This window comes from Hippopotamus amphibius, chromosome 2 (genome assembly GCF_030028045.1).
Source record: "Hippopotamus amphibius kiboko isolate mHipAmp2 chromosome 2, mHipAmp2.hap2, whole genome shotgun sequence".
NCBI lineage: Eukaryota > Metazoa > Chordata > Mammalia > Artiodactyla > Hippopotamidae > Hippopotamus > Hippopotamus amphibius.
Genome location: NC_080187.1, coordinates 54,624,051 through 54,647,263, shown reverse-complemented (window position 1 = coordinate 54,647,263; position 23,213 = coordinate 54,624,051). Strand labels below are relative to the sequence as shown.

At 40.3% G+C, this 23,213-nt stretch overlaps 1 protein-coding gene across 4 annotated transcripts in view; it reads left to right on the top strand.

The window, feature by feature from the left end:
* The window catches only part of EXTL3 (exostosin like glycosyltransferase 3), a 123,923-nt gene extending 103,150 nt beyond the window's left edge, over positions 1-20,773 (top strand). For all 4 annotated transcript variants that reach the window (XM_057721131.1, XM_057721130.1, XM_057721129.1 and 1 more), the window contains 2 exons: positions 8,130-8,258; positions 20,213-20,773. In XM_057721131.1, the coding sequence (XP_057577114.1) occupies positions 8,130-8,258; positions 20,213-20,422 (339 nt within the window). In that variant the 3' untranslated portion in view covers positions 20,423-20,773. The remainder of the gene's footprint in view (positions 1-8,129; positions 8,259-20,212) is intronic.
* Positions 20,774-23,213: the final 2,440 nt, after the last annotated feature.

The window sequence follows — 23,213 nt, the reverse complement described above, 5'->3', positions numbered from 1 at the left end:
CACATCTCAGGTGCCATCTCGCAAGTCTCCTCAGTTTTAACTTAAAAGTCATCTTACCAGGAATATTTTGAACAAGCTTAAGAAGTCACTAAACTCTAGCTTTTTTTTTTCCTCTCTCTTTTTAAAACTTAATGTGTAAAGCTGATATGCTCATTGCATGCCCCCTGCAGTGAAAGTACGGAGTCTTAACCACTGGACTTCCAGGGAGTTTATTTCCCTTTACTTTTAAGTAATAAATAATTGACTTAATAAAACTTAGATTTGTTTGTTTTTTTCTATTTGAAAATCTAGAACAAAATTTACAAACTAGCAGCCCTGACGCCTTCTGTGGTTACAGAAATGTTTATTTAGCCTCCTGATGCTGTCTTATACACTGCCAGGTTTTAAAAATCAGATCATTTTACAGAAAGATCTGGACCTCAATGAAAATGAACATCAGGTCATACTGGGGCAGGGTTCCTGCCTGGCACCAGCTGGCTGGAGCTGCATAGCCACTGTTCCCTGGAGGTGGACACGTTTGTGCTTATTTATAAGAAAAACCTGTATTTTTCGTACACCCTTTTCTTAAACATGTCGCTTATTTATTTGCCTTCCTTGTTTGGCCCTTGAAAACAACTAAGTTGGTCATCCCTGATCTAGACCAGTCAAGTTTTGTTTTTTTAATCATAAGTGCCTATCAATAAAAAATTTTTGCTATCTCGCAAATATATGTATTTATAAATTATCATATGTGTACTGCTATACTTATAGAAATTTTTATAAGATTGAGATAAAGATGAAACCAAGTTTCAAAATAATATTCTCATTAAATTCTTAAATTTTAGTGCACGCAATATAATTGAATATGCTTTATTATTTTTGAAAATCTTGATTTGACACTGTGTATTACGGCAAGTCAGAGATCCATTTCTAAAGCACATTTCTGATACGTGGTTTTAATCCCTGACCCTTGGAGAAATACCTATTGCCCTGCTTCCTAAGGTGTGATACTTACCCACAAATGTGGTAGCATTTTGTTGAAACTGGACTAAAATTTCCATCTTCTATGATACGTTCAATTTTTTTTAGCAAACTAATGAGAAGATATTACATTTTTATATTTTAGAGTAGGTTCTAAATTCACTGAAACTTTTCATTTAGAAGATTTTCAAACAGGTTACAGAAGTTTTTCTATATTTTAAAAATAATTTTTGGCATAAGTCACATAATAGTGGAAATACTTCTAAACATTTGTTTTCATAATACTTTCTCCATATATATATATTTTTTTTAATTTTTAATTTTTTATTTTTTTGGGGGTACACCAGGTTCAATCATCTGTTTTTATGCACATATCCCCGTATTCCCTCCCTTCCTTGACTCCCCCCCTCGAGTCCCCCCCACCCTCCCTGCCCCAGTCCTCTAAGGCATCTTCCATCCTCGAGTTGGACTCCCTTTGTTATACAACAACTTCCCACTGACTATTTTACAGTTGGTAGTATATATATGTCTGTGCTACTCTCTCGCTTCGTCTCAGTTTCCCCTTCACCCCCCGCCCCCTCCCATACCTCGAGTTCTCCAGTCCATTCTCTGTATCTGCATCCTTGTTCTTGTCACTGAGTTCATCAGTACCATTTTTAGATTCCGTATATGTGAGTTAGCATACAATATTTGTCTTTCTCTTTCTGACTTACTTCACTCTGTATGACAGATTGTAGTTCTATCCACCTCATTACATATAGCTCCATCTCATCCCTTTTTATAGCTGAGTAATATTCCATTGTATATATATGCCACATCTTCTTTATCCATTCATTTGTTGATGGGCATTTCGGTTGCTTCCATGTCCTGGCTATTGTAAATAGTGCTGCAATAAACATTATGGTACATGTTTCTTTTCGGATTATGGTTTTCTTTGGGTATATGCCCAGGAGTGGGATGACTGGATCATATGGTAGTTCTATTTGTAGTTTTTGAAGGAACCTCCAAATTGTTTTCCATAGTGGCTGGACCAACTTACAGTCCCACCAACAGTGCAGGAGAGTTCCCTTTTCTCCACACCCTCTCCAACATTTGTTGTTTCCAGACTTTGTGATGATGGCCATTCTGATTGGTGTGAGGTGATACCTCATTGTGGCTTTGACTTGCATTTCTCTGATGATGAGTGATGTTGAGCATCTTTTCATGTGTTTGTTGGCCATCTGTATGTCTTCTTTGGAGAAATGTCTATTTAGGTCTTCTGCCCATTTGTGGATTGGGTTATTTGCTTTTTTGGTATGAAGCTGCATGAGCTGCTTGTATATTTTGGAGGTTAATCCTTTGTCCGTTGTTTCATAGGCAACTATTTTTTCCCATTCTGAGGGTTGCCTTTTAGTCTTGTTTATGGTTTCTTTTGCTGTGCAAAAGCTTTTAAGTTTCATGAGGTCCCATTCGTTTATTCTTGATTTTATTTCCCTGATTCTAGGAGGTGGGTCAAAAAGGATGTTGCTTTGATGTATGTCATAGAGTGTTCTGCCTATGTTTTCCTCTAGGAGTTTGATAGTGTCTGGCCTTACATGTAGGTCTTTAATCCATTTGGAGTTTATTTTTGTGTATGGTGTTAGGAAGTGTTCTAATTTCATTCTTTTGCATGTTGCTGTCCAATTTTCCCAGCACCACTTATTGAAGAGGCTGTCTTTTTTCCATTGTATACTCGTGCCTCCTTTGTCAAAGATAAGGTGCCCATATGTGTTTGGGCTTACTTCTGAGTTCTCTATTCTATTCCATTGATCGTCCTTTCTGTTTTTGTGCCAGTACCATACTGTCTTGATCACTATGGCCTTGTAGTATAGTTTGAAGTCAGGAAGCCTGATTCCGCCAACTCCATTTTTCCTTCTCAAGATTGCTTTGGCTATTCGGGGTCTTTTGTGTTTCCATACAAATCGTAAGATTTCTTGCTCTAGTTCTGTGAAGAATTCCATTGGTAATTTGATCGGGATTGCATTGAATCTGTAAATTGCTTTGGGTAGTACAGACATTTTCACGATGTTGATTCTTCCAATCCAGACACATGGTATGTCCCTCCATCTGTTTGTGTCATCTTTGATTTCTTTCATCAATGTCTTAAAGTTTTCTGCATACAGATCTTTTGCCTCCTTAGGCAGGTTTATTCCTAGGTATTTGATTCTTTTGGTTGCAATGGTGAATGGGAGAGTTTCCTTAATTTCTCTTTCTGCTCTTCCATTGTTAGTGTATAGGAATGCAAGAGATTTCTGTGCATTAATTTTGTATCCTGCTACTTTACTAAACTCATCAATGAGTGCTAGCAGTTTTCTGGTAGAGTCTTTAGGGTTTTCTATATATAATATCATGTCATCTGCAAAGAGTGACAATTTAACTTCTTCTTTTCCAATTTGGATTCCTTTTATTTCTTTTTCTTCTCTGATTGCTGTGGCTAAAACTTCCAAAACTATGTTGAATAATAGTGGTGAGAGTGGACACCCTTGTCTTGTTCCTGTTCTTAAAGGGAATTCTTCCAGTTTTTCCCCATTGAGAACAATGTTGGCTTTTGGTTTTTCATATATGGCTTTTATTATGTTGAGGTAATTTCCTTGTATGCCCATTTTCTGGAGAGCTTTTATCATAAATGGATGTTGAACTTTGTCAAAAGCTTTTTCTGCATCTATTGAAATGATCATATGGTTTTTATCCTTCAAGTTGATCAGTGATATTGGTCTGTAGTTTTCTTTTTTTGTGACATCTTTGCCTGGTTTTGGTATCAGGGTGATGGTAGCCTCGTAGAATGAGTTTGGGAGTGCTCCGCCTTCTGCAATATTTTGGAAGAGTTTGAGAAGGATAGGTGTTAACTCTTCTCGAAATGTTTGATAGAATTCGCCCGTGAACCCATCTGGTCCTGGGCTTTTGTGTGTTGGGAGATTTTTAATCACTGCCTCAATTTCCGTACTTGTGATTGGTCTGTTCATGGTTTCTATTTCTTCCTGGTTCAGTCTTGGAAGATTGTATTTTTCTAAGAATGTATCCATTTCTTCCAGGTTATCCAACTGATTGGCATATAGTTGCTTGTAGTAGTCTCTCATGATGTTTTGTATTTCTGAGGTGTCCGTTGTTACTTCTCCTTTTTCATTTCTAATTCTGTTGATTTGCATCTTCTCCCTTTTTTTCTTGATGAGTCTGGCTAATGGTTTATCAATTTTGTTAATCTTCTCAAAGAACCAGCTTTTAGTTTTATTTATTTTTCTTATGGTTTCTTTCCTTTCTTTTTCATTTATTTCTGCTCTGATCTTTACGATTTCTTTCCTTCTGCTCACTTTGGGGTTTCTTTGTTCTTCTTTCTCTAGTTGTTTGAGGTGTAAGGTTAGGTTGTTTATTCGATAATTTTCTTGTTTCTTAAGGTAGGACTGTATTGCTATAAACTTCCCTCTTAGAACTGCTTTTGCTGCATCCCATAGGTTTTGGGTTGTTGTGTTTTCGTTGTCATTTGTTTCTAGATATTTTTTGATTTCCTCTTTGATTTCTTTAGTGATTCCTTGGTTGTTTAAGAGTGAATTGTTTAGCCTCCATGTGTTTGTATTTTTTGCAGTTTTTTTCCTGTAATTGATATCTAGTGTCATGGCATTGTGGTCTGAGAAGATGCTTGATATGATTTCAATTTTCTTGAATTTGCTGAGGTTTGATTTGTGACCCAAGGTATGATCTATCCTGGAAAATGTTCCATGTGCACTTGAGAAGAAAGTGTAGTCTGTCGTTTTTGGATGGAATGTCCTATAAATATCAATGAAGTCGAGATGGTCTAATGTGTCATTTAAAGCTTGTGTGTCTTTATTTATTTTCTGTTTGGATGATCTGTCCATTGATGTAAGTGGGGTGTTGAAGTCTCCCACTATTATTGTGTTACTGTCGATGTCCCCTTTTATAGCTGTTAGCATTTGCCTTATGTATTGAGGTGCTCCTATATTGGGGGCATAGATATTTACCATTGTGATATGTTCTTCTTGAATGGATCCCTTGATCATTATGCAGTGTCCTTCCTTGTCTCTTGTAATAGTCTTTACTTTCAAGTCTAAGTTGTCTGATATGAGTATTGCTACTCCAGCTTTCTTTTGACTTCCATTTGCATGGAATATCTTTTTCCATCCCTTTACTTTCAGTCTATATGTATCCCTTGGTCTGAAGTGGGTTTCTTGTAGGCAGCATATAGAAGGGTCTTGTTTTTGTATCCATTCAACCAGTCTGTGTCTTTTGGTTGGAGCATTTAATCCATTTACATTTAAAGTGATTATTGACATGTGTGTTCCAGTTACCATTTTCTGAATTGTTTTGGGTTTGTATTTGTTGGTGTTTTCCTTTTCTTGTGTTTCCTACTTAGAGAAGTTCCTTTTGCACTTGTTGTAAGGCTGGTTTGGTGGTGCTGAATTCTCTTAACTTTTGCTTGTCTGGAAAGCTTTTGATTTCTCCCTCAAATCTGAATGAGATTCTTGCTGGGTAGAGTATTCTTGGCTGTAGGTTTCTCTCTTTCAGGACTTTCAGTATATCCTGCCATTCCCTTCTGGCTTGCAGAATTTCTGTAGAAAGGTCAGCTGTTATCCTTATGGGTTTTCCCTTATATGTTGTTTGTTGCTTTTCTCTTGCTGCTTTTAATATTTTTTCTTTGTGTTTAATTGTCGTTAGTTTGATTAATAGGTGTCTTGGTGTATTTCTCCTTGGGTTTATTCTGTATGGGACTCTCTGTGCTTCTTGGACTTGGTGAATTATTTCCTTTCCCATGTTGGGGAAGTTTTCCACTATAACCTCTTCAAATATTTTCTCAGACCCTTTCTTGTTTTCTTCTTCTTCTGGGATGCCTATAATTCGAATGTTGGTACGTTTAAGGTTATCACTGAGGTCTCTGAGACTGTCTTCTAATCTTTTTATTCTTTTTTCTTTTTCCTGCTCTGTGGCAGTTATTTCCCCCATTCTATCTTCCAACTCACTTATTCGTTCTTCTGCCTCAGTTATTCTGCTGGTTATAGCATCTAGAGTATTTTTAATTTCAGTTATTTTATTATCCATTGCTGTTTGTTTTTCTGAGTTCTTTTGAACTGTTTCTTGTACTTTCTCTATTTTGTTATTGAGATTTTGTATCATTTTTACTATCATTACTCTAAATTCTTTTTCAGGCATTTTTCCTATTTCCTCCTCATTTATTTGGTCTTGTGGGGTTTTTTCCTGCTCCTTTGCCTGCATGGTGTTTCTTTGTTTCCTCATGGTTGTCCAAACTTTTGGGGTTGCTTGTCCCTGAACCAGCTCTCCGTTTCCCACGCTCCCGCTCCTGGACCCTCTGTTCAGCCGCGGATCGATGTCTCGGTCCGGGAACACTGAGCTGCGGACCCTCCATATGTTTCTCACTCCCTCCCGTCTGCCACAGCTCCGCCGCTTCACCCTCTTTGAGCCCTCGTAGATGCCTCCCTACCGGCTATGTCGGGCTCCCCGCAGCCCTTTCTGGTGTCCGAGGCCGTCTGCTGGTGTTCAGCTGGTTCTCTGTGGGAATTACTGCGTCCTTCCGTGCATTCCCAATGCATCTGTGGAGAGGGATGCATTCCACGTCTCTCTACTTCGCCGCCATCTTTTCTCCCTCTCCATATATTTTTAAGGCAGTTCTTTCTTTTTCCTTGTTATAATGTCATGTTTCCCTTGATAAAGATATGGATTGTATTTAATTAATAAATATTCTTATTAGCATACTAATGACAGCCACTGGCCATTTAAAGCATCAACAGATTTTAATCACCTGTCTTTTTGTAAAAGAAAAATATGAAGTTCATCTTTTAAGTTCACCATCTCTTAAGTACTTTGCCACAAGATAACCAGCAAACCACTTTGTGGCACAAAAATTTTATGATAATTGTTTTGCTATATAAATTCTATTTAAGGTAATAAAATATGTAAGTCGGTTTTGTTGGGCACTTCACCTGTTCATTCATCATCAATGTATTGCTACACATCACAATTAACATTTGCTCTGTTTTATGGCATTTGCCCACTTCTGTGGTATAAATATTCTTACCATGCCTGAGTTCAAGTTATCAACATGAGTCACTAACGTGGAGTTTGGAAGAGATGGGCTGTTACATGCCACTTATGTAGTATTTTCACCATATGGATATAATAGACATAACCTCAAGATGACAGTAAAATGTAATAAATAATTGTAAAATGTATCAGTTAATTAAGTGATGAGCTTTAGGTATTTATTGGCTTTTACTATAACTTAAAGTATATGTATTTATGTTTTTAATAATGGTTGTTTTTCATAACAAGCTCACAAAATTCCTAAATAGTCTCACAAAACCCGAAAATTTAGCAGTTGACATTCACTGGCAGGTGTGAGCCAGTGCACACCAGTCTCTGTGAGCCTTGCAGGACATTTTAAGAACTTTGGCTTTTACTCTGAGTTAGATGAGAAGCCATTGAAGGGTTTGGAGTAAACTAGGGGTGTGTTTGGTTGGACCTGTGTTTTAGCATGATCGCTCTGCTGTGCTGAGAATGGACTGTAGGGAAGAAAGTACGGCAGCAAGGAAGCTATTTAGGAGACTGTATGAATAATGCAGGCCTGAGATGATGGTAGCTTGGAGCAGGGGGCAGCCGGTGCCAATAGTGAGAAGTGAGGTACCAAAGGATTGGATGTCTCATGGCTCAGTGACTTGTTGAGGTCTGAGAAGATAACCAGCCTTTCCCCCTCGCTTATCCCTTATTGCTTTTGTCAGAGAGAGAGAATGTCATTCACCTGAACTAGTGTCCGACCTGATTTGATAAATCTGTATATTGTTGCAGAATCACTGTGGTACCAAGGAGATTACATGACATTTTTTTTTTTTGGGGGGGTACACCAAGTTCAATCATCTGTTTTTATACACATTACATGACATTTTAATTCTCAAAGGGGGTGATAATGGCAATTTGGATGGGGTGATTCTTCACTGCAGAAAATCTGTCTTACAGGGTGTTCTGTGTCACTGGACCCAGCTTCCTAAATGCCAGCGGTGATTCCTGGTGGTTGCCACACCCAGCCTCCTCCCACAATACACTTCCTAATAGTCCCAAGCATATTTTTCCTGAAAGCCAAAGAACTGTGGCCTCTAACAAAGTTTGTGATTCTGTTTCTACCCCGACAGTATTATGCCTACCTGTATTCTTACGTGATGCCCCAGGCCATCCGAGATATGGTGGACGAATACATCAACTGTGAGGACATCGCCATGAACTTCCTCGTCTCCCACATCACTCGGAAACCCCCCATCAAGGTGAGGTCCCATCTCTTATGGGACTGGGGCACATGTGTACTTTATTCACTTATTTTGTAGTAGTGCGGTGGGTTACTCATCATACCTCAGAGTCCTTATCTGTAAAATGGGAATGATGAGGCCACCAACCAAATAGGATTGTCTTAGGGTTAAACGAGCTGTTAATGCAGGGGCTCTTCACTTCCGAAGGTGTAAATGGATAGAAATCAAAGGGTTTGGAACTTGAATGGGAAAAATGTTACATCTTTACTTTTCACTAATCATGAGCTGGAATTTATCCTTTTTATCAGTTGTGAAACAGGCTATGATTCATAAGAGTATTTGTCACCAGCAGATCTCATAGGTGTTTTCATATCACGTTACGTTTGCTGACACATCTGGAAGTATTGCTTATGTTCATCACTGCTTTGAAATTATGGTAGTCATTAACTTTCCCCTCGATCTTGTTACTTAATAAGATAAAATAATAAAAGAGTGCATATATTTCTGTATCTCAGTATAACTTCTTCCCTTTGTAACTTCATGTATTGTATGCATTTAAAAGCATTCTGAGGAGGAGTCCACAGGCTTCACCGGATTGCCAAATCAGAGTGGGGGTGGTGTCTGTGGCACACAGTTTAAGACTTTCTGAGTTAAGGTGTGTAAAGCTCTAAGAATGGTGCCTGACACATACGTACTTTATAAGGTATTTACACAAAAACAAAAGTACCCTAAAGATTCTAGAAATTTGAATTCTGTTTCTGTCTTTCAGTTGGTGAATAGATTTGACCGTAATATACCAGTTTCATATTGGGTGCAAAGAAAGACCAGTTCTGTCACCCTCTCTGTCATTACTGCAGATTCAGACAAGTGAAAGCTTTCCCAGTGAGGGTTAGAGTAGGTCTGGTAAAGAGCTTGTAATAATTAATATGAGATAATCTGTCAATTGAGATGAGTAGTATTTATGACTGCTGTGTCAGTGTTTGTTATGGACTCACACGTGATGTCCTTAGGTTATTGTCAAAATGGCATATTAGTTGATTTTATAAAATAATAAATTTACCTTCATGGATATCATTAGTGCCACGAGTAAATAATAATTGGGTGCATATTTCATTCTTCTTATTATACATTTTGAAAGTAAGTTCTAGACTAAGTAACCACCAGCCTGTACTAATAATGATAATCAAACTGTATCTTTAGTTGTAAGCAAGAGTGGTAACCAGAGAACATTGGTTCCATGCAATAAAGCATTACAGAGAAAAATAGAAGAGCACTTGGGGCCTTATGTGTTCATTGATACCTATTCCAACCTTTTTCCAAGTGCAGCTCAGAGTTATAACTTGACTCCTGATTACCCCAGTTTCTTTGATTCTTTAGCTTTCTGCTAAAGCCTCACAGAAGAAGAATAACTAGCAAAATAATGCACCAAATTGTGTGCTGTTTTTTGTTAAACTGTGAATGATAGTATTTTTTTATATAAAAATAGCATGTTTTCCAGGTACAGTGGTAGATCTGATATTAAACAATGAAAAGCACACTTTGTAATCTTTAAGTAGGGAGGCAAGGGTCTTAGAAAGAAATTAATGACTGGTGCACTTTTCTGTTCTTTATTTATCCTTTCTTGTGTAGCCAGGAACTGGACTCCAGCCAATAGGTATGCTTTCTGTTTATACCTCCCTAGTAGATCAGAAGACATTATCCAAGAAAATTTAAAGTGTCTGAGTGATTAGGTACCTAATAATATCATCGGTCACCTGAAGCACTCACAGACATGCTGTGTTTTTCATCTTCATGAAAGCGTGTTTGTTACGTTATTAGGCTATGTTTCATTAAATATCTCTTCACTGTAGAGAGTGAGATGGAAATAATTTGCACATGGTATACATGATTTTTCCCAAGTGAAAACTTGGAAAGTAAGTAGCCTTTGAATTTTCTTGATCTTATAAGAACAGTTGAATTCAAGATTGGGATGACTTTTTAAAGTCAAAGGCTCAATAAATTGAGCCTCTCTTTAAATTCTGAATTAATCCCTTCAAGTTCTGACTCCAGTTATTTACTTCATATTATAGAACCAGTTTGAACTAAATATTTTCATTAATATACCTAATTTTGTTAGGTATATACACTATTTTATGTTATAAAGTACTAATGTTTTTTCTTTAAATCAGATTTTCACTGTCCCCTCCCTTGTTATGATTAGGAATGCATGACTGTTTTATATGATAATGGTTATCTTTCAGTAATGTTAATATTTTAACAATATTGGCTAAATAAACAAAAGGGAGTTAATTTCATACTTATTGCTTTAATTAATGGACTGTTATCTTTTTGAGGAGGAGGAAGATCTAGAATGCAAATAGGCTTCATTCAGAGTAAAGGATTAAAAACTCATAAAGCATTAAGATAGATGGCTTAGGAGATAAGGAAGTAGCGAGAGGACACATAAGTAAGCATCTTAATATTAATGTTGAGTAAGTTCTCAACAGCTGTTAAGGATTTTCCTTACCATTACTAAGCTTAACCTCTCTTAGTCAGACTAAATTACCTGGAATGTTCCTGTATAAAATATGCTCCACGGTATTATTTAAGTAAATATCAAACTTCAATTTATATCAATAGTATAGTTGTTACTTTATTCTTCTTAATTTTTTGTATGTTTTATTATATAATATATAAATATATTTTTAAAATAAATATACTGAGGTTGCAGTCTCAAAATTTTTTATTGATGGGTTACATGATTAAAAATATTTATTTGGAAACCACTGCGTCAGTGAAAACAGCAGTATAAAATAACTTTTTTGTGCCAAAGTGGAGTCATTTGCAGGTTAAGGGGCGTTTCCCCCTCAGGTTGAATGCCGGCATCTGAGATGGGGAGGATTTTTAGGTACAGGGAGAACAAAGTAGAATACTAGACATAGATGCTCTTTGATTATATCCTTCTCTAAGTCCTTGACATCCGTCTCCTACTTCAGTGAAAGCTGGTGGGAAGAGTAGTGAGTGAGTCATTGTTGACTGTAAACTGGAAGGGTTGTAGAGAACTGCCAGTGGGTGAGAGGGTGAAGGAAGGGGACTGGTGGGGTCCTGTGAAAGGACCTTTGGGGGTCATGACTCCCTCAGAGTTTCATCTGTGAGCTGAGTGTCCCTTGGAGCCCTGGCCTGTGGTCATGATCACTCCTCAGTTTCACCTCCAGAGACCTGGCTTCTGATGGCTCATGTTGGCTGTGTATGATGACTATTCTTCAGCTATAGTTAACAGGATGGGCCATTCAATTTTAATTTTTTTCTCAATTTATAACAATAATAATTTTAGAATTATTCAGGAAAAGACATATTCAGAAAGAAAACAGAACGTGCAGATTTGAAAGACCTAAACAGAACTATTGGAAATGAAAATTATAGTTATTAAAATGAAAATCTCTGTGAATGGAATAAAAAGATAAGACATAGCTGAAGAGAAAATTAATGACCTAGCCGGTAAATGTGAAGAAATTTCCAACAAAATACTACAGAGATATAAAGAGATGGAAAATAAGAAAGGTTAAGAGACATGGAGGCTGTAAGGAGAAGGTCTAACACAAGAACAGAAAGGAAAGAGTAGAGAGAAGGTGAGAGGGACGGTCTTGAAAAATATGAGAATTTCCAGAATTTCCTGAAAACCTGAATACTACAACAAACATTACACTTAATTGCAAAAGTTTAGAGGATCCCCATTAAAGTCAGTAGTAAGATAAGGTTACCCACTAAATAAATGGAGATAGAGACCACATCCACATTCACATTATCAGGGTAGCAGTTCTCCCCAAATCTAAAATGTCAGTATAACTCTAATCAGATTCTGTTAGGATACTTTATTTGGTTTAATTTGGCTTGGAGTGAAACTTGACAAACAGTTCCTCAAACTTGTATTGAAGGGCAAAGGACCAGAATAGCCAAGACACTAGTGAGGAAGATGTGGGCTTGCCTTGTCAGAAATCATGAAATGGTAGCAAAATGTATAGTTAAGACAGGGTGATACTGGCACAAGCATTGACAGATAAACCAGTGGTACAAAGCAGAGTCCAGACACAGACCCACGCCTATGTGGAAACTTGATATATGATAAAGGTGGCATCTACAAATGAATGCTGGGATAATTAATTTTCTGTATGAAACAGAAGTACATGTCATCATACCATACACAAAGTAAATTCTAGATGGGTTAATAAACCAAATGTGAATAGCAAGCTTTAAAACTTCTAACAAAAAGTACAGAAGTATTTTTGTGATCATAGACAAAGAGAGATGAAAAGTGCAAAATATAGAGGGAAAGGTTTATTGGTTTGAACATATTAAAATTCAGAACTTTGTTCAACAAAACTTTCTGTCTACAGACTGTGACATTTACAATGCTGAAAAATGACAAAGAATTAATACCCAGGTAAAGAATTTCTAAATGAGAAAAAAGACTACTCAGTTGATTCATTAAGTGTGTAAAAAAGTAGTTCAATGAAGTGGAAACCTAGGTGACTAATAAACATATGGAAAGATGTTCAACTTATGTAATAATCAGGGAAATGTAAGTTAAAACAATGGGATATAGTTTATACCCATCAAATGGGCAAAAATGGAAGTGTGATAGTACCAAATGTTAGGATGTGTAGAAATTGCAGATATTATACGGGGCTGGTGGGTGTATACACTGGGACATCTATTTTGAAGAAAGTTTGGTTTTATCAAGTATAATTGAAGGTCACATTCCCCATGACCTAGCAGGAGAGGAAAGGAAGGAGGGAGGGAGGCACAAGAATTAACTCAATTTGTAATGCTTTGTTCCTCTAAAAAAAAGTAAAAAAAAGAGAAAAAGAAGAAGGAAAATATGTATGTAATCTGAAACAAATAGGGCAAAGTGTCAGTATTTGACAAAACTGGTGGGTTTGCTTGTTTTTTTTATTCCCCCCCCCCCCTTTTTTTTTTTTTTGGCACACAGGCTTAGTTGCTCCGCGGCATGTGGGATCTTCCTGGAGCAGGGATCGAACCCGTGTCCTCTGCATTGGCAGGCAGATTCTTAACCACTGCGCCACCTAGGAAGCCCCAATTCCCCCCTTTTTTAAGCATAACATTTCATTCATGTATTTTAAACCAGTAGCAGCATGTGTTTCATACATGTATAGCCATATATGATTCTTTAAATACATACCGTGTTTAGACAAATACCCATGCAATAAAAATGATACTCAAAATAAGAAGGTTTAACATTTTCAATACCCACCATTGTACATGTTCCTAATCCCAGCCTGCTTCTTCCCTCCATAGAGAATTGCTCTCCTGGGTTTTGTTTTAAAAATCCCCCTCACCTTTTCCCTTAAAAAGAAATGCTTTTACCATATGTGTATTCATCTCTAAATGATTGGCATTTTTAAACTTTGTGTAAATGAAATCAAACTATTAGCATTCCTCTGCATTTAGCTTTTAAAAAACTTAATCTGTGAGCTTAGTCAGCGTTGATGCTTGTAACTGTAGTTTATTAATTTTTTTTGTCCCAAAGCCTTAAAGATACTCTCCCACATACTCTTCTAAAAGTTTTAGGTTTTGCCCTGTTGTATTTAAATCATTAATCCTTGTGGAAGTGATTTCTGTGTATAATGTGAGATAGGGTCCCAATTTCATTTTTGTCTCCTAAGCAGTTTTCATGTACACTTATTTCATCCATACCAAGTGATCTGCAGTACTGGTCTGTCATTGATCAAATGCCTGTGTGTACATGGATCTATTTAAGGATTCTTTTATTCTGGTCTGTTGGTCCAGTTTGTTCATGTGCCAAAATCACATTAATTGTCATATCTTTAGAATTATTTTTTGTAGCTGCTTAGACAAGTCCCCTGTAACTTAATCTTGTACTTCACGAGTGCTTTGCCTATTCTTGGCCCTATCTTCTCCCAGATAAATTTTGGTCTCAGACAGAGACACACACACACAGAGTTGGGATTTTGATAGGAATTGAATCTTAAGTGAAATGGGGAAAATTGATATCTTTTAAAAATTATCAAATATTGTATAATCCCTGAGCTATAAAGTTCCAGAATAATTTCCCAATAGAGGTCTCTGAACATCTTTTGTTAGACTTATTTTTAGGTATTCTATATATTTTGTTGCTATTTTAAATTGTATTTTCCAAAAGTTACATTTTCTTTCATTGTTATAGAATTATTTGTTTCTTATATCTAGGAAACTTGCTAAAACTCCATTTAAAAAATTTTGTTGATTGATACGAGTTTTCTATCTTGACCATCATATATCTCTCACGCAAAGAACTGTTTTGTTTTTTCCTCTCCAATCCTCTTAAGCCATTTTATGTTATTTTTTTATAGTAACAAGGACCTTTAGTACAGTACTGAATAGAAATGGTGACGATGGAATTTTACTCCTGATTTTAAAGGGATGCTTTAGATAGTGTTAGGTGTGATGCTTGCTTCACATTTTAGCTTATTGAAGTTTCTTCCTATTCCTTGTTTGCTAAGGATCTTTATTGTGAATGATTGTTTAATTTTATTGAGTGCATTTCCTGTTACCCATCGATATAGTCATGTGTTTTATCTTTAATCTCTTGTGTTGACATTCATATTTTCTTTGGATAAATACATTTGGTCAATTCTTTTTATAAATAATTTTCTGGAGTTGGTTTTCTAGTATTTTTCTTAGATTACTTGAATCAGTGTTCATGAGTAAGTGAGCCTATAATTTTCTTTTCTAGTATTATTTTTGGTTTTGGTATGAAAATTGTAATTAGTCTTATTATATAAGTTTGGACTAAGTTCCCCCTTTTTTCTTATTTTATGGAAGACTTTGTATATAATGGGATTGTGTTTTTTAGGAGGCTTGGTAGAATTCACCTTTGACATCTTTTGGGGCTTTGCATGTCTTTTGTGGGACTAAACTATAGATTGTTTCTTTAATTATAGAAATTTTCAGGTTGCTTGTTTCTTCATTTTCTTTATTTTTTCAAACTTTTAAGCTGTAAAAAAAATAATGCTCATATAGAAAAAGGCATAAAATTTAAGTGCACAGCCTAATTATTATAAAACAACCCATTAAACATGGGGTGTCAGGACCCCAGAAGTTCCTGCATGAGCCTTCCCAATCACAGCCTTCTTCCTCATCCTGTTTTAATCGCTGTTGTGGGTTGAATTGTATCCCCGTCCTAACCCCATTGCTTGTATGTGTAATCTTAACTGTAAATAGGATCTTTTCAAGCGTACTCAAGTTGAAATGAAGTCAGACTGGAGTAGAGTGAGCCCTGAGTCAAGTATGGCTTGTGTCTTGTTATGGGAAGTGGAGAAGAGACCCAGAGACAGACACACAGGGAGAACCCTGAGTGACTGTGGAGGCAGAGATCCGAGTGATGTGTGTGTGTGAGCCAAGGAACCCTTAAGGGAAGGGCATGAAACCAATTCCCCTGGAGCCTTCATAGAGCACATGGCCCTGCCAGCACCTTGATTTCTGACTTCCAGCTTCCGGAAATCAGAAACACTGCGAGCTTGAACTGAAGGGGATAGAGACAGGGTGAAATTGAAGGAAGGATGTCCAACTCCTGGGATTCTACTGGCAGGAAGTGGGCCAATAGAGCTAGTTGGCCGTGTTACTTACTTCAAGTGATGGGAAGAATGGCTCAGAGGCCGGCGGGGCTGCTGCTGTCACCAAGGGCCCAGCGGGTGTGGGTCCAGAGGCAGAACCACTACCTCCTTAGTTCCAGAGGGTGGAGCCCCCCTCCTCAGGGCTGCTGCCCCCGCAGTCCAGGAGGACAGAGAGGATTAATCTCAGGTCTTGAAATCTAATGGGATTTGCCCTGCTGGGTTTTGGACTTATTTCAGACCCATGACCTCTTTTCCTTTCCTGTTTCTCTCTTTTGAATGGAATGTCTACCATATGCCTGTCCCACTATTGTATTTTTTAAAATTAATTAATTAATTTATTATTTTATTGGCTGTGTTGGGTCTTTTTTGCTGTGCATGGGCTTTCTTTTTAGTTGTGGTGCGTGGGGGCTACTCTTCATTGTGGTGCACAGGTTCTTCATTGCCGTGGCTTCTCTTGTTGTGGGCATGGGCTCTAGGCGCGTGAGCTTCAGTAGTTGTGGCGCACAGGCTTAGTTGCTCCGCGGCATGTGGGATCTTCCTGGAGCAGGGATCAAACCTGTGTCCCCTGCGTTGGCAGGTGGATTCTCAACCACTGTGCCACCTAGGAAGGCCCCCCACTATTGTATTTTTGAGATAGATAATTTGTTCTCTAGGTTTCACGTGTCCACAGATAGAAAGGAATTTTATCCCAGGTTGGGCCACATCCAGAGTCTTAACCATATCTAGTTTAGATGTTTTAGAAGAGATTTGGGACTTTCTGAGTTGATAATATTTGGATGAGATTTTGGACTTAGTGTTGATTCTGGAATGGGTTAAGACTTTTAAGAGATGCTGGGATGAATGTATTTTGCGTGGAGAAGGACATAAAATTTTGGCGGCCAGAGGGCAGGCTGTTTATTGTGAGCCCCCTCAAAAGATATGTTCAAGTCCTAACCCCTGTTAACTTGTGAATGTGACCATATTTGGCACTAGGGTCTTTGCAGATATAATCAAGTTGAGCTGAAGTCATAGTGGAGTAGAGTGGGCCCTCCATCCATTATGACTGTTGTCCTTGTAGGAAGAGACACAGAGGTGCACACACTTGAGGGGAGAGTGCTGTGTGATGATGGGGTATCACCTACAAGCCAGGGAAGGTCAAGGACTGCTGCAGTGCCAGGTCAAGGGCGTGGAACAGGTTGTTTCCTAGAGCCTTCAGAGAGAGGACGCCCAGCTGACACCTTGATTTCAGACTTCCAGCCTCTAGAGCTGAGAGAGAATAAATTTCTGTTTTTTTAAGTCACTGAATTTGTGGTAGTTTGTTACAGCAGCCCTAAGAAATGAATATAATTACTATCATGTCTTTAATGGTATCCACTTCATTGTTGTTTTTGTTTATACTTTTATCACCTAAGTATGCATCCCTAAACACTATGGCTTACCTTTAAAATAAACTTTATATATTAAAACAGAAGTTATGAAGACAGTGCAGAATTCCCATATACCCCCCATACAGTTTCCCCTCTTATTAACATCTTACATTAGTATGGTACGTTTGTCCCAATTAATGGATCAATATTGATACATTTTTATATTACCAGGGTTTATCCTTTATTCAGATTTCCTTAAGTTTTGCTGAGTCCTTTTTTTTCCCTTAAGACTAGAATGATCAGGTAGCAAAATAATACCAGATACAACACAGAGCTGCACGTGAAAAAGCTGTGCCCTCAAGCCTGGGTTTGGGAACTCTTAGTTCCCATATTCTCGGAATACATTCCATGATTCTCTGGGCAGAAAGGATTTCCCTGCTGACTCTGCATAACTGGTCGACGCCCGGGGCACAGGCCACACATGTGGAATGAGGCCAGACAAGTTACACTTGCTCCGCGATGAGCCCTTAGGAGAGGAGTGCTCTCTACAAAGGCCCTACACCTGGCAGTGACCGCTGGACTATGGAGAGCTCAGAGGTTTGTGGCCGAGACATATAAAAAGCCTACACCAATCTACATCCAAGTTCTCCCTAACTGGAGAGGTAGAGGAGTGAGACTGCCTTCAAACCAGTGTTTGGTCTTTGGCAAACAAGGATAAATACAAAACATGTTCCTCAAGTGGGCTTGAGCAGAACTGGGCACAGCAGATGAAAGATTCCAAAGCCCTGTTTAGTGCCCAGCACAGAAGGAGGCAGAGGGAAGGGTGTGTGTGTGTGGCGGGGGGGGTGTGTGTGTGGGGGGGTGGTGTTCTGCTGTAGTCTCTGCTGCTACATGTCCTGAGCTGCTGTCCTGGCCTGGTTTCTTCACTTCCTCCCAGCTTTCTGCATCTGTCCTTGCTTCTCGAGCCTAAACCTCCCAGCCTGGAGCGACACAGAGCGGAAACACCAGAGGCAGAGACGGGGTTCTGACGGGGCTGAGAACCTGAGGCTCTTGCATACCGCCTCCAGCAGGGATCAGGCAGGATAGAGTGTGTGCTGGGCCCCAGGAGGCAGAGGGCGCGGCTCAGAGCAGAAAGGAGAGTTCTCCTCTGAGAATGAGAGCTTTTTTCTGTTTCAGGATCAGTTTTACCTTTTTTTCTGTCCCAGGATCAGTTTTGAACTGAATCATACAGTATCTCTTTCCATCTCTTAATCTTGTTTTCATATGTCTTTAAAACTTTTTTCCAGTATTTTCTCTTCTGGGTAATAATTTTAGTATACTTTTCATCACAAATTTTCTCTTTACCCATCCATTGAATATCTGATTTAATTCAGTATACTTCTCTTCCTAGTTTTACTGAGATGTAATCGACGTGCAGCGCGCTATATAAGTTTAAGGGGTGCAACATAGTGATTTGGCTTATAACCATCATGAGGTGATGACCGCAATGAGTTGAATATACTTTGCATTTCTGTTGTTCTATTTGGTTCTTTTCTCTTCTTTCGTTTTCTTTCTTTTAAAAATGTTTTTGGCCGTGCCATGCAGCCTGTGGGATCTTAGTTCCCCGACCAGGGGTTGAACCCGCCCCCCCTTGCGTTGGAAGCGCCGAGTCCTAACCGCTGGACCACTAGGGAAGTCCATATTTGGTTCTTTTTCATATCCACAAGGACTTTTTTGATAGTCCCTTGTTTCTTCCATGAAACACTGAGTAATCTTTCAAGACTTTATTGTACATATGATACACATTTACTGTTACTGTCACTATCTGATAATTCTGCTTTTTTGCAGTGTTTTGGGAGCTGGTTCTATTATTTCTGCAGATTCTCCTTCATGTGACTCTTCCCCTTTTTTGTGATTTTTAATTTTGAGGTCATATTCTTTGGGATTTTACTTATGGTACTTCTTTGAGGCCTGAATCTGAGAGCATTTGTACTTCTTCTGTTTCCCTGGGCTCACTACCTACTTGAAACCTGTTTAAGCTAAATTAGCATATTGGGGGCTTTTCAGGACAAACAGGTGACATAAATTCTAGCCTCAGCTATGTGAGGGCCAGCCTGTGGTTATAAGTTTCTCAGAGGGGATGTTTCCTCCTCCACTTAGAGCTCAGACTGAGAAGGAAACATTGCTTCACCACCTCTCTGTGCGGGGCTGCCTCCCGCCCATGTGGCATTCCATTGGGTCCTAGGGTTTCCAGAAGTCTCCAATCTGATTTCATGACTGTTGCCACCCCAGCCTCATGAATACCAAAGCTCTTGGCTATCTCACTGGATTCAGGCCTTTTCATTACTTTGGCTTCTGAGGATTTCATTTGTTTCATTACATGCTCAGCCAGTATATTTAAAGAGATGGTGTCTATATTTCATCCTGCCTTTTCAAGGATTCTCTGCTGAGGGGGTTTTATGTTATTTGGTCTGCTGTGTTGTTGATGGTGAAGCTGTTGTATTATTCTTCATACTTTTCTAATTGCTGGAAATTTCATCATCATAATAATCACTAAACTATAATATGACCACTTTCTCATGTCTTTAAATATAATTTTCTTAAACATTTTTTTAAATGGATGTGTAGTATTTTATAATTGTTTATCTACCCCCTTTTAATGGGTAGTTTTCCAGTATTTTGCTATTAAAAACATTGATGAAATGAACAACTGTTTACCTACATCTTGCTGTGCAACCAAGATAAATACTAGAAGTAGAGTTACTGAAATAAGTAACACTAAACACTTCAAGGCTTTGATACCTGTTAAGTTTAGGTCATTTGGAAAGCACATCCTTACTAATGATGTAGATCCATCTGTGGCAGGAAGAGAGAGCCCTGAGCTCTGGCTCCTGACTTGCTCTGAGAGAGAGGGTAGCTATCGGGCTAGTGTCGTCACCATGGAAACGGGGGTGTCAGTTGGATAAGCCGTAGGGTCTCTGTTGGTATTAGCACCCGTGGTTCTCACTCTGTGCTCTTTCTTCCCTGCTTCCAGGTGACCTCACGGTGGACTTTCCGATGCCCAGGATGCCCTCAGGCTCTGTCACATGATGATTCCCACTTTCATGAGCGGCACAAGTGTATCAACTTCTTTGTCAAGGTGTACGGCTATATGCCCCTGTTGTACACGCAGTTCCGCGTGGACTCTGTGCTCTTCAAGACCCGCCTGCCCCACGACAAGACCAAGTGCTTCAAGTTCATTTAGGGGCATTGCGCACACGTGTGGGGAGAGGATGAGCGGAGTGAGGGAGGCAGCTCCTGAGGTCTCTAAACATTGGAGGACCTCAGGGACGCCCACTGGGTGGTTGGCCCAGACCCTCTGCTGGGAGAGGCGGTGGGGAGCGTGGGAGGGACAGAGCTGCCTTGCTCTTGAAGTCGGCCACACTGGGCCCGGAACCCTGGTCCCAGGCCACTGGGGTTCCCTACACAGGGCACTGATGATAGCTTACACTGAGGACCATGGGGACTCCGGAGAGTCACTCACGCAGTTTATAAGCCCAGGACAGCTGGTTTGTGGTTTTTAAATTCACTAACAACTATTATTATTATTTAAAAAGAACGTTTCAGATTTGCCATTTGAGGCTTATTTATATATATATATGTGTATGTATACACATATGTGTGTGTACGTATGTGTGTGTATATGTATATATGTACACACACTCACAGACATATACATATATATATGTGTGTGTATATATATATATATATTCGAGGGGGAGTTTGGCGTTTCTGCCCATCTCACAAAGTGAGGGACCCACCGCGGTGGTCTGCTATTTTTGTGGAGATGGATCTGGGCCTTCTGGTATCTGGCTCATCTTTAAAGATCATCTCCATCCTCCCCAGGGGCATCTGTGTGCAGAAGCAAGAACAGGCCGGGCGTGGCCCTCTTACAGGGCCTTGCCTGAGACAAGACCTGGTGGTTGGTTCCTTCCTCCTTTCTGTTGTCAGCCAGTGCTCTGTAGCTCGAGGTGGGGGGATCCGCACCTTTGGGGCAGCAGAGCTTCCCTGTGCTGGCGGGACTTGGTTGGTTTGAGGACTCCCCGTCGGGCAGTGCTGTCTGGATACTAGGTCCAGCTCTCCCCGACCCCGTTTGAGAGAAATGACTGAGGAAGGACCGAGACCTACAGACAGACCCCCAAATGGCTGTTTTTGTTCGACGCTCCTTTTAAAGACAAGTTGTGCTTTGGCTGCACACTTTGCTGAAAGTTCTCTCGTGTATGAGAACAGAAGCCTGGCGGGCTGCACTTCAGGTGTGGTCTGAGTGGTTGCAGGTCAGCTTACTCTCTCTGGCACAGGAGAAGTGAGCATCCTTTGATCCCCACCCGGCTGGCCGGGGAGTCACAGCAAGGCACCTGCCTTGGGATAATACCTTGGTGAAATTCACCTTCCCCCACCCCTGTCTGCACCCACATCCTGTAGTTATTGGATCCCTCATGCCAGGTTGATTCCAGGACCCCCTGAGGTTTGGTATGTGTCAGAATGATGGGAGGATAGGATTTGTTAGGTTAAGTTCAAATTCAGCCTGAAATTTAACAGGCATTCACACCCCACATTACCACTTTTCACTTTGGGTTTAAATTTCTATTCCCTGGGCTGAAATAGAAGTAAGCTAATTTTTTTTTTTTTTGGTGGTGGTGGTGGTGGCAGCAGTAGGGGAACCAAAGAGGGTGTTAGTGGCTTTTGGCAGGAATTTAGCCCGTGACCTCTACCATATTTCTGGACCCCACTTTGCTCCAGTGAAGTTGAATCTAGGAAGTTTCCCACAACTGACTGAACGAAAGCTCAGGTCTGTCCTGGGCACGCACATGCCTTAAGCCAGCTCTGTCTCTCCCGGACCTCAACATCCTGTGCTCCTGTTTCCAGGGGGCACATCCTCCTCTGACTTGCCTGTCCCAAATGAGTTCTCTTCAAGTATCATTATGAAGCCTGGCTCTGTCCTCTAGGTAACACCCACCTATAGGGCCACTTGACCTACGGAACTCTCCCTGTCGGTGGACAGGACCAGGGCTCCGTCCTCCAGACATTCCCACTGGGATCTTCCTGTGGTTCCCCTGCTGAGGCAGCTACCTAGGAAATTGAGCTCTGCTGCTCAACAGCCCAGCAGAGGGGTCCAGACCCCCTGCTTCCTAACTTTCTAACTATCCCTTCTTTGACCTTGGACTTTATTCTTTTTAGCAGTAGCCTTCTTCCCTTTGGGAAGCCAAAGAGTGTGGTGTTTTGAGCTATAAATGTGGCTGCTATTTTTATCTTGTCTCTTTTAATGTGAGGAATTCCCAGACTGCCTCTGAGAGGGCCTGGTGAGCAAGGAGCTGTGTCAGGATCCCCTGCACTGGAGCCAGAGCCCGGGGTCCCTGATCGCTGGTGGCAGATCTGGAGCAGCTGGTGCTCCGAGGCCATGGATGACGTCACAGGGCACTGCAGCGGGGGCGGTGATGTCAGAGCACAGATGAGGGTGGGACTGTTTGGACCTGAACAGGACACTAACTTGAAGGACTCTGGATAGCAGGCTCTGGTGGACACTGGCCACATTCGTAAAGGACATTCCTCATGGTGGGAGGGAGGGCGGTCAGAGCTTTTGGGGGCTTGGTTAGGTCTCCCGGAGAACGGCTGCCACTTTTGGCAAGGTGGATTAGGGGGAGGCCCACGTCCAGGCTTTGAATGCCTTTGATGCCAATCAGTCACCTTGGGAAGCCCAGATGTCACCTGTGCCACCTGACTGACTCACCTGGAGCATGAAACAGCCCTGCAGACGCACATGGGCTTCCTCGGCTGTCCCTCAAACACCCGTTACCATCTTTGCTCCCAGGCCCGGTGCGTCCTTGCTCTCCAGCTGGCCGGTTTGCTCTTCACTGAGAGGCCCCCACCTGAGGGGGAGGCCCCATGGCGCTCATCAGGCCTTTCTGAGCTTTGGCACCTGTTCTGTGCTCCCCTGGCACACAGGAGTGGTCCCTTCAGGAGCAGCCTGCCTGTGTGTGCCGAGGAGCTCCTGTGTG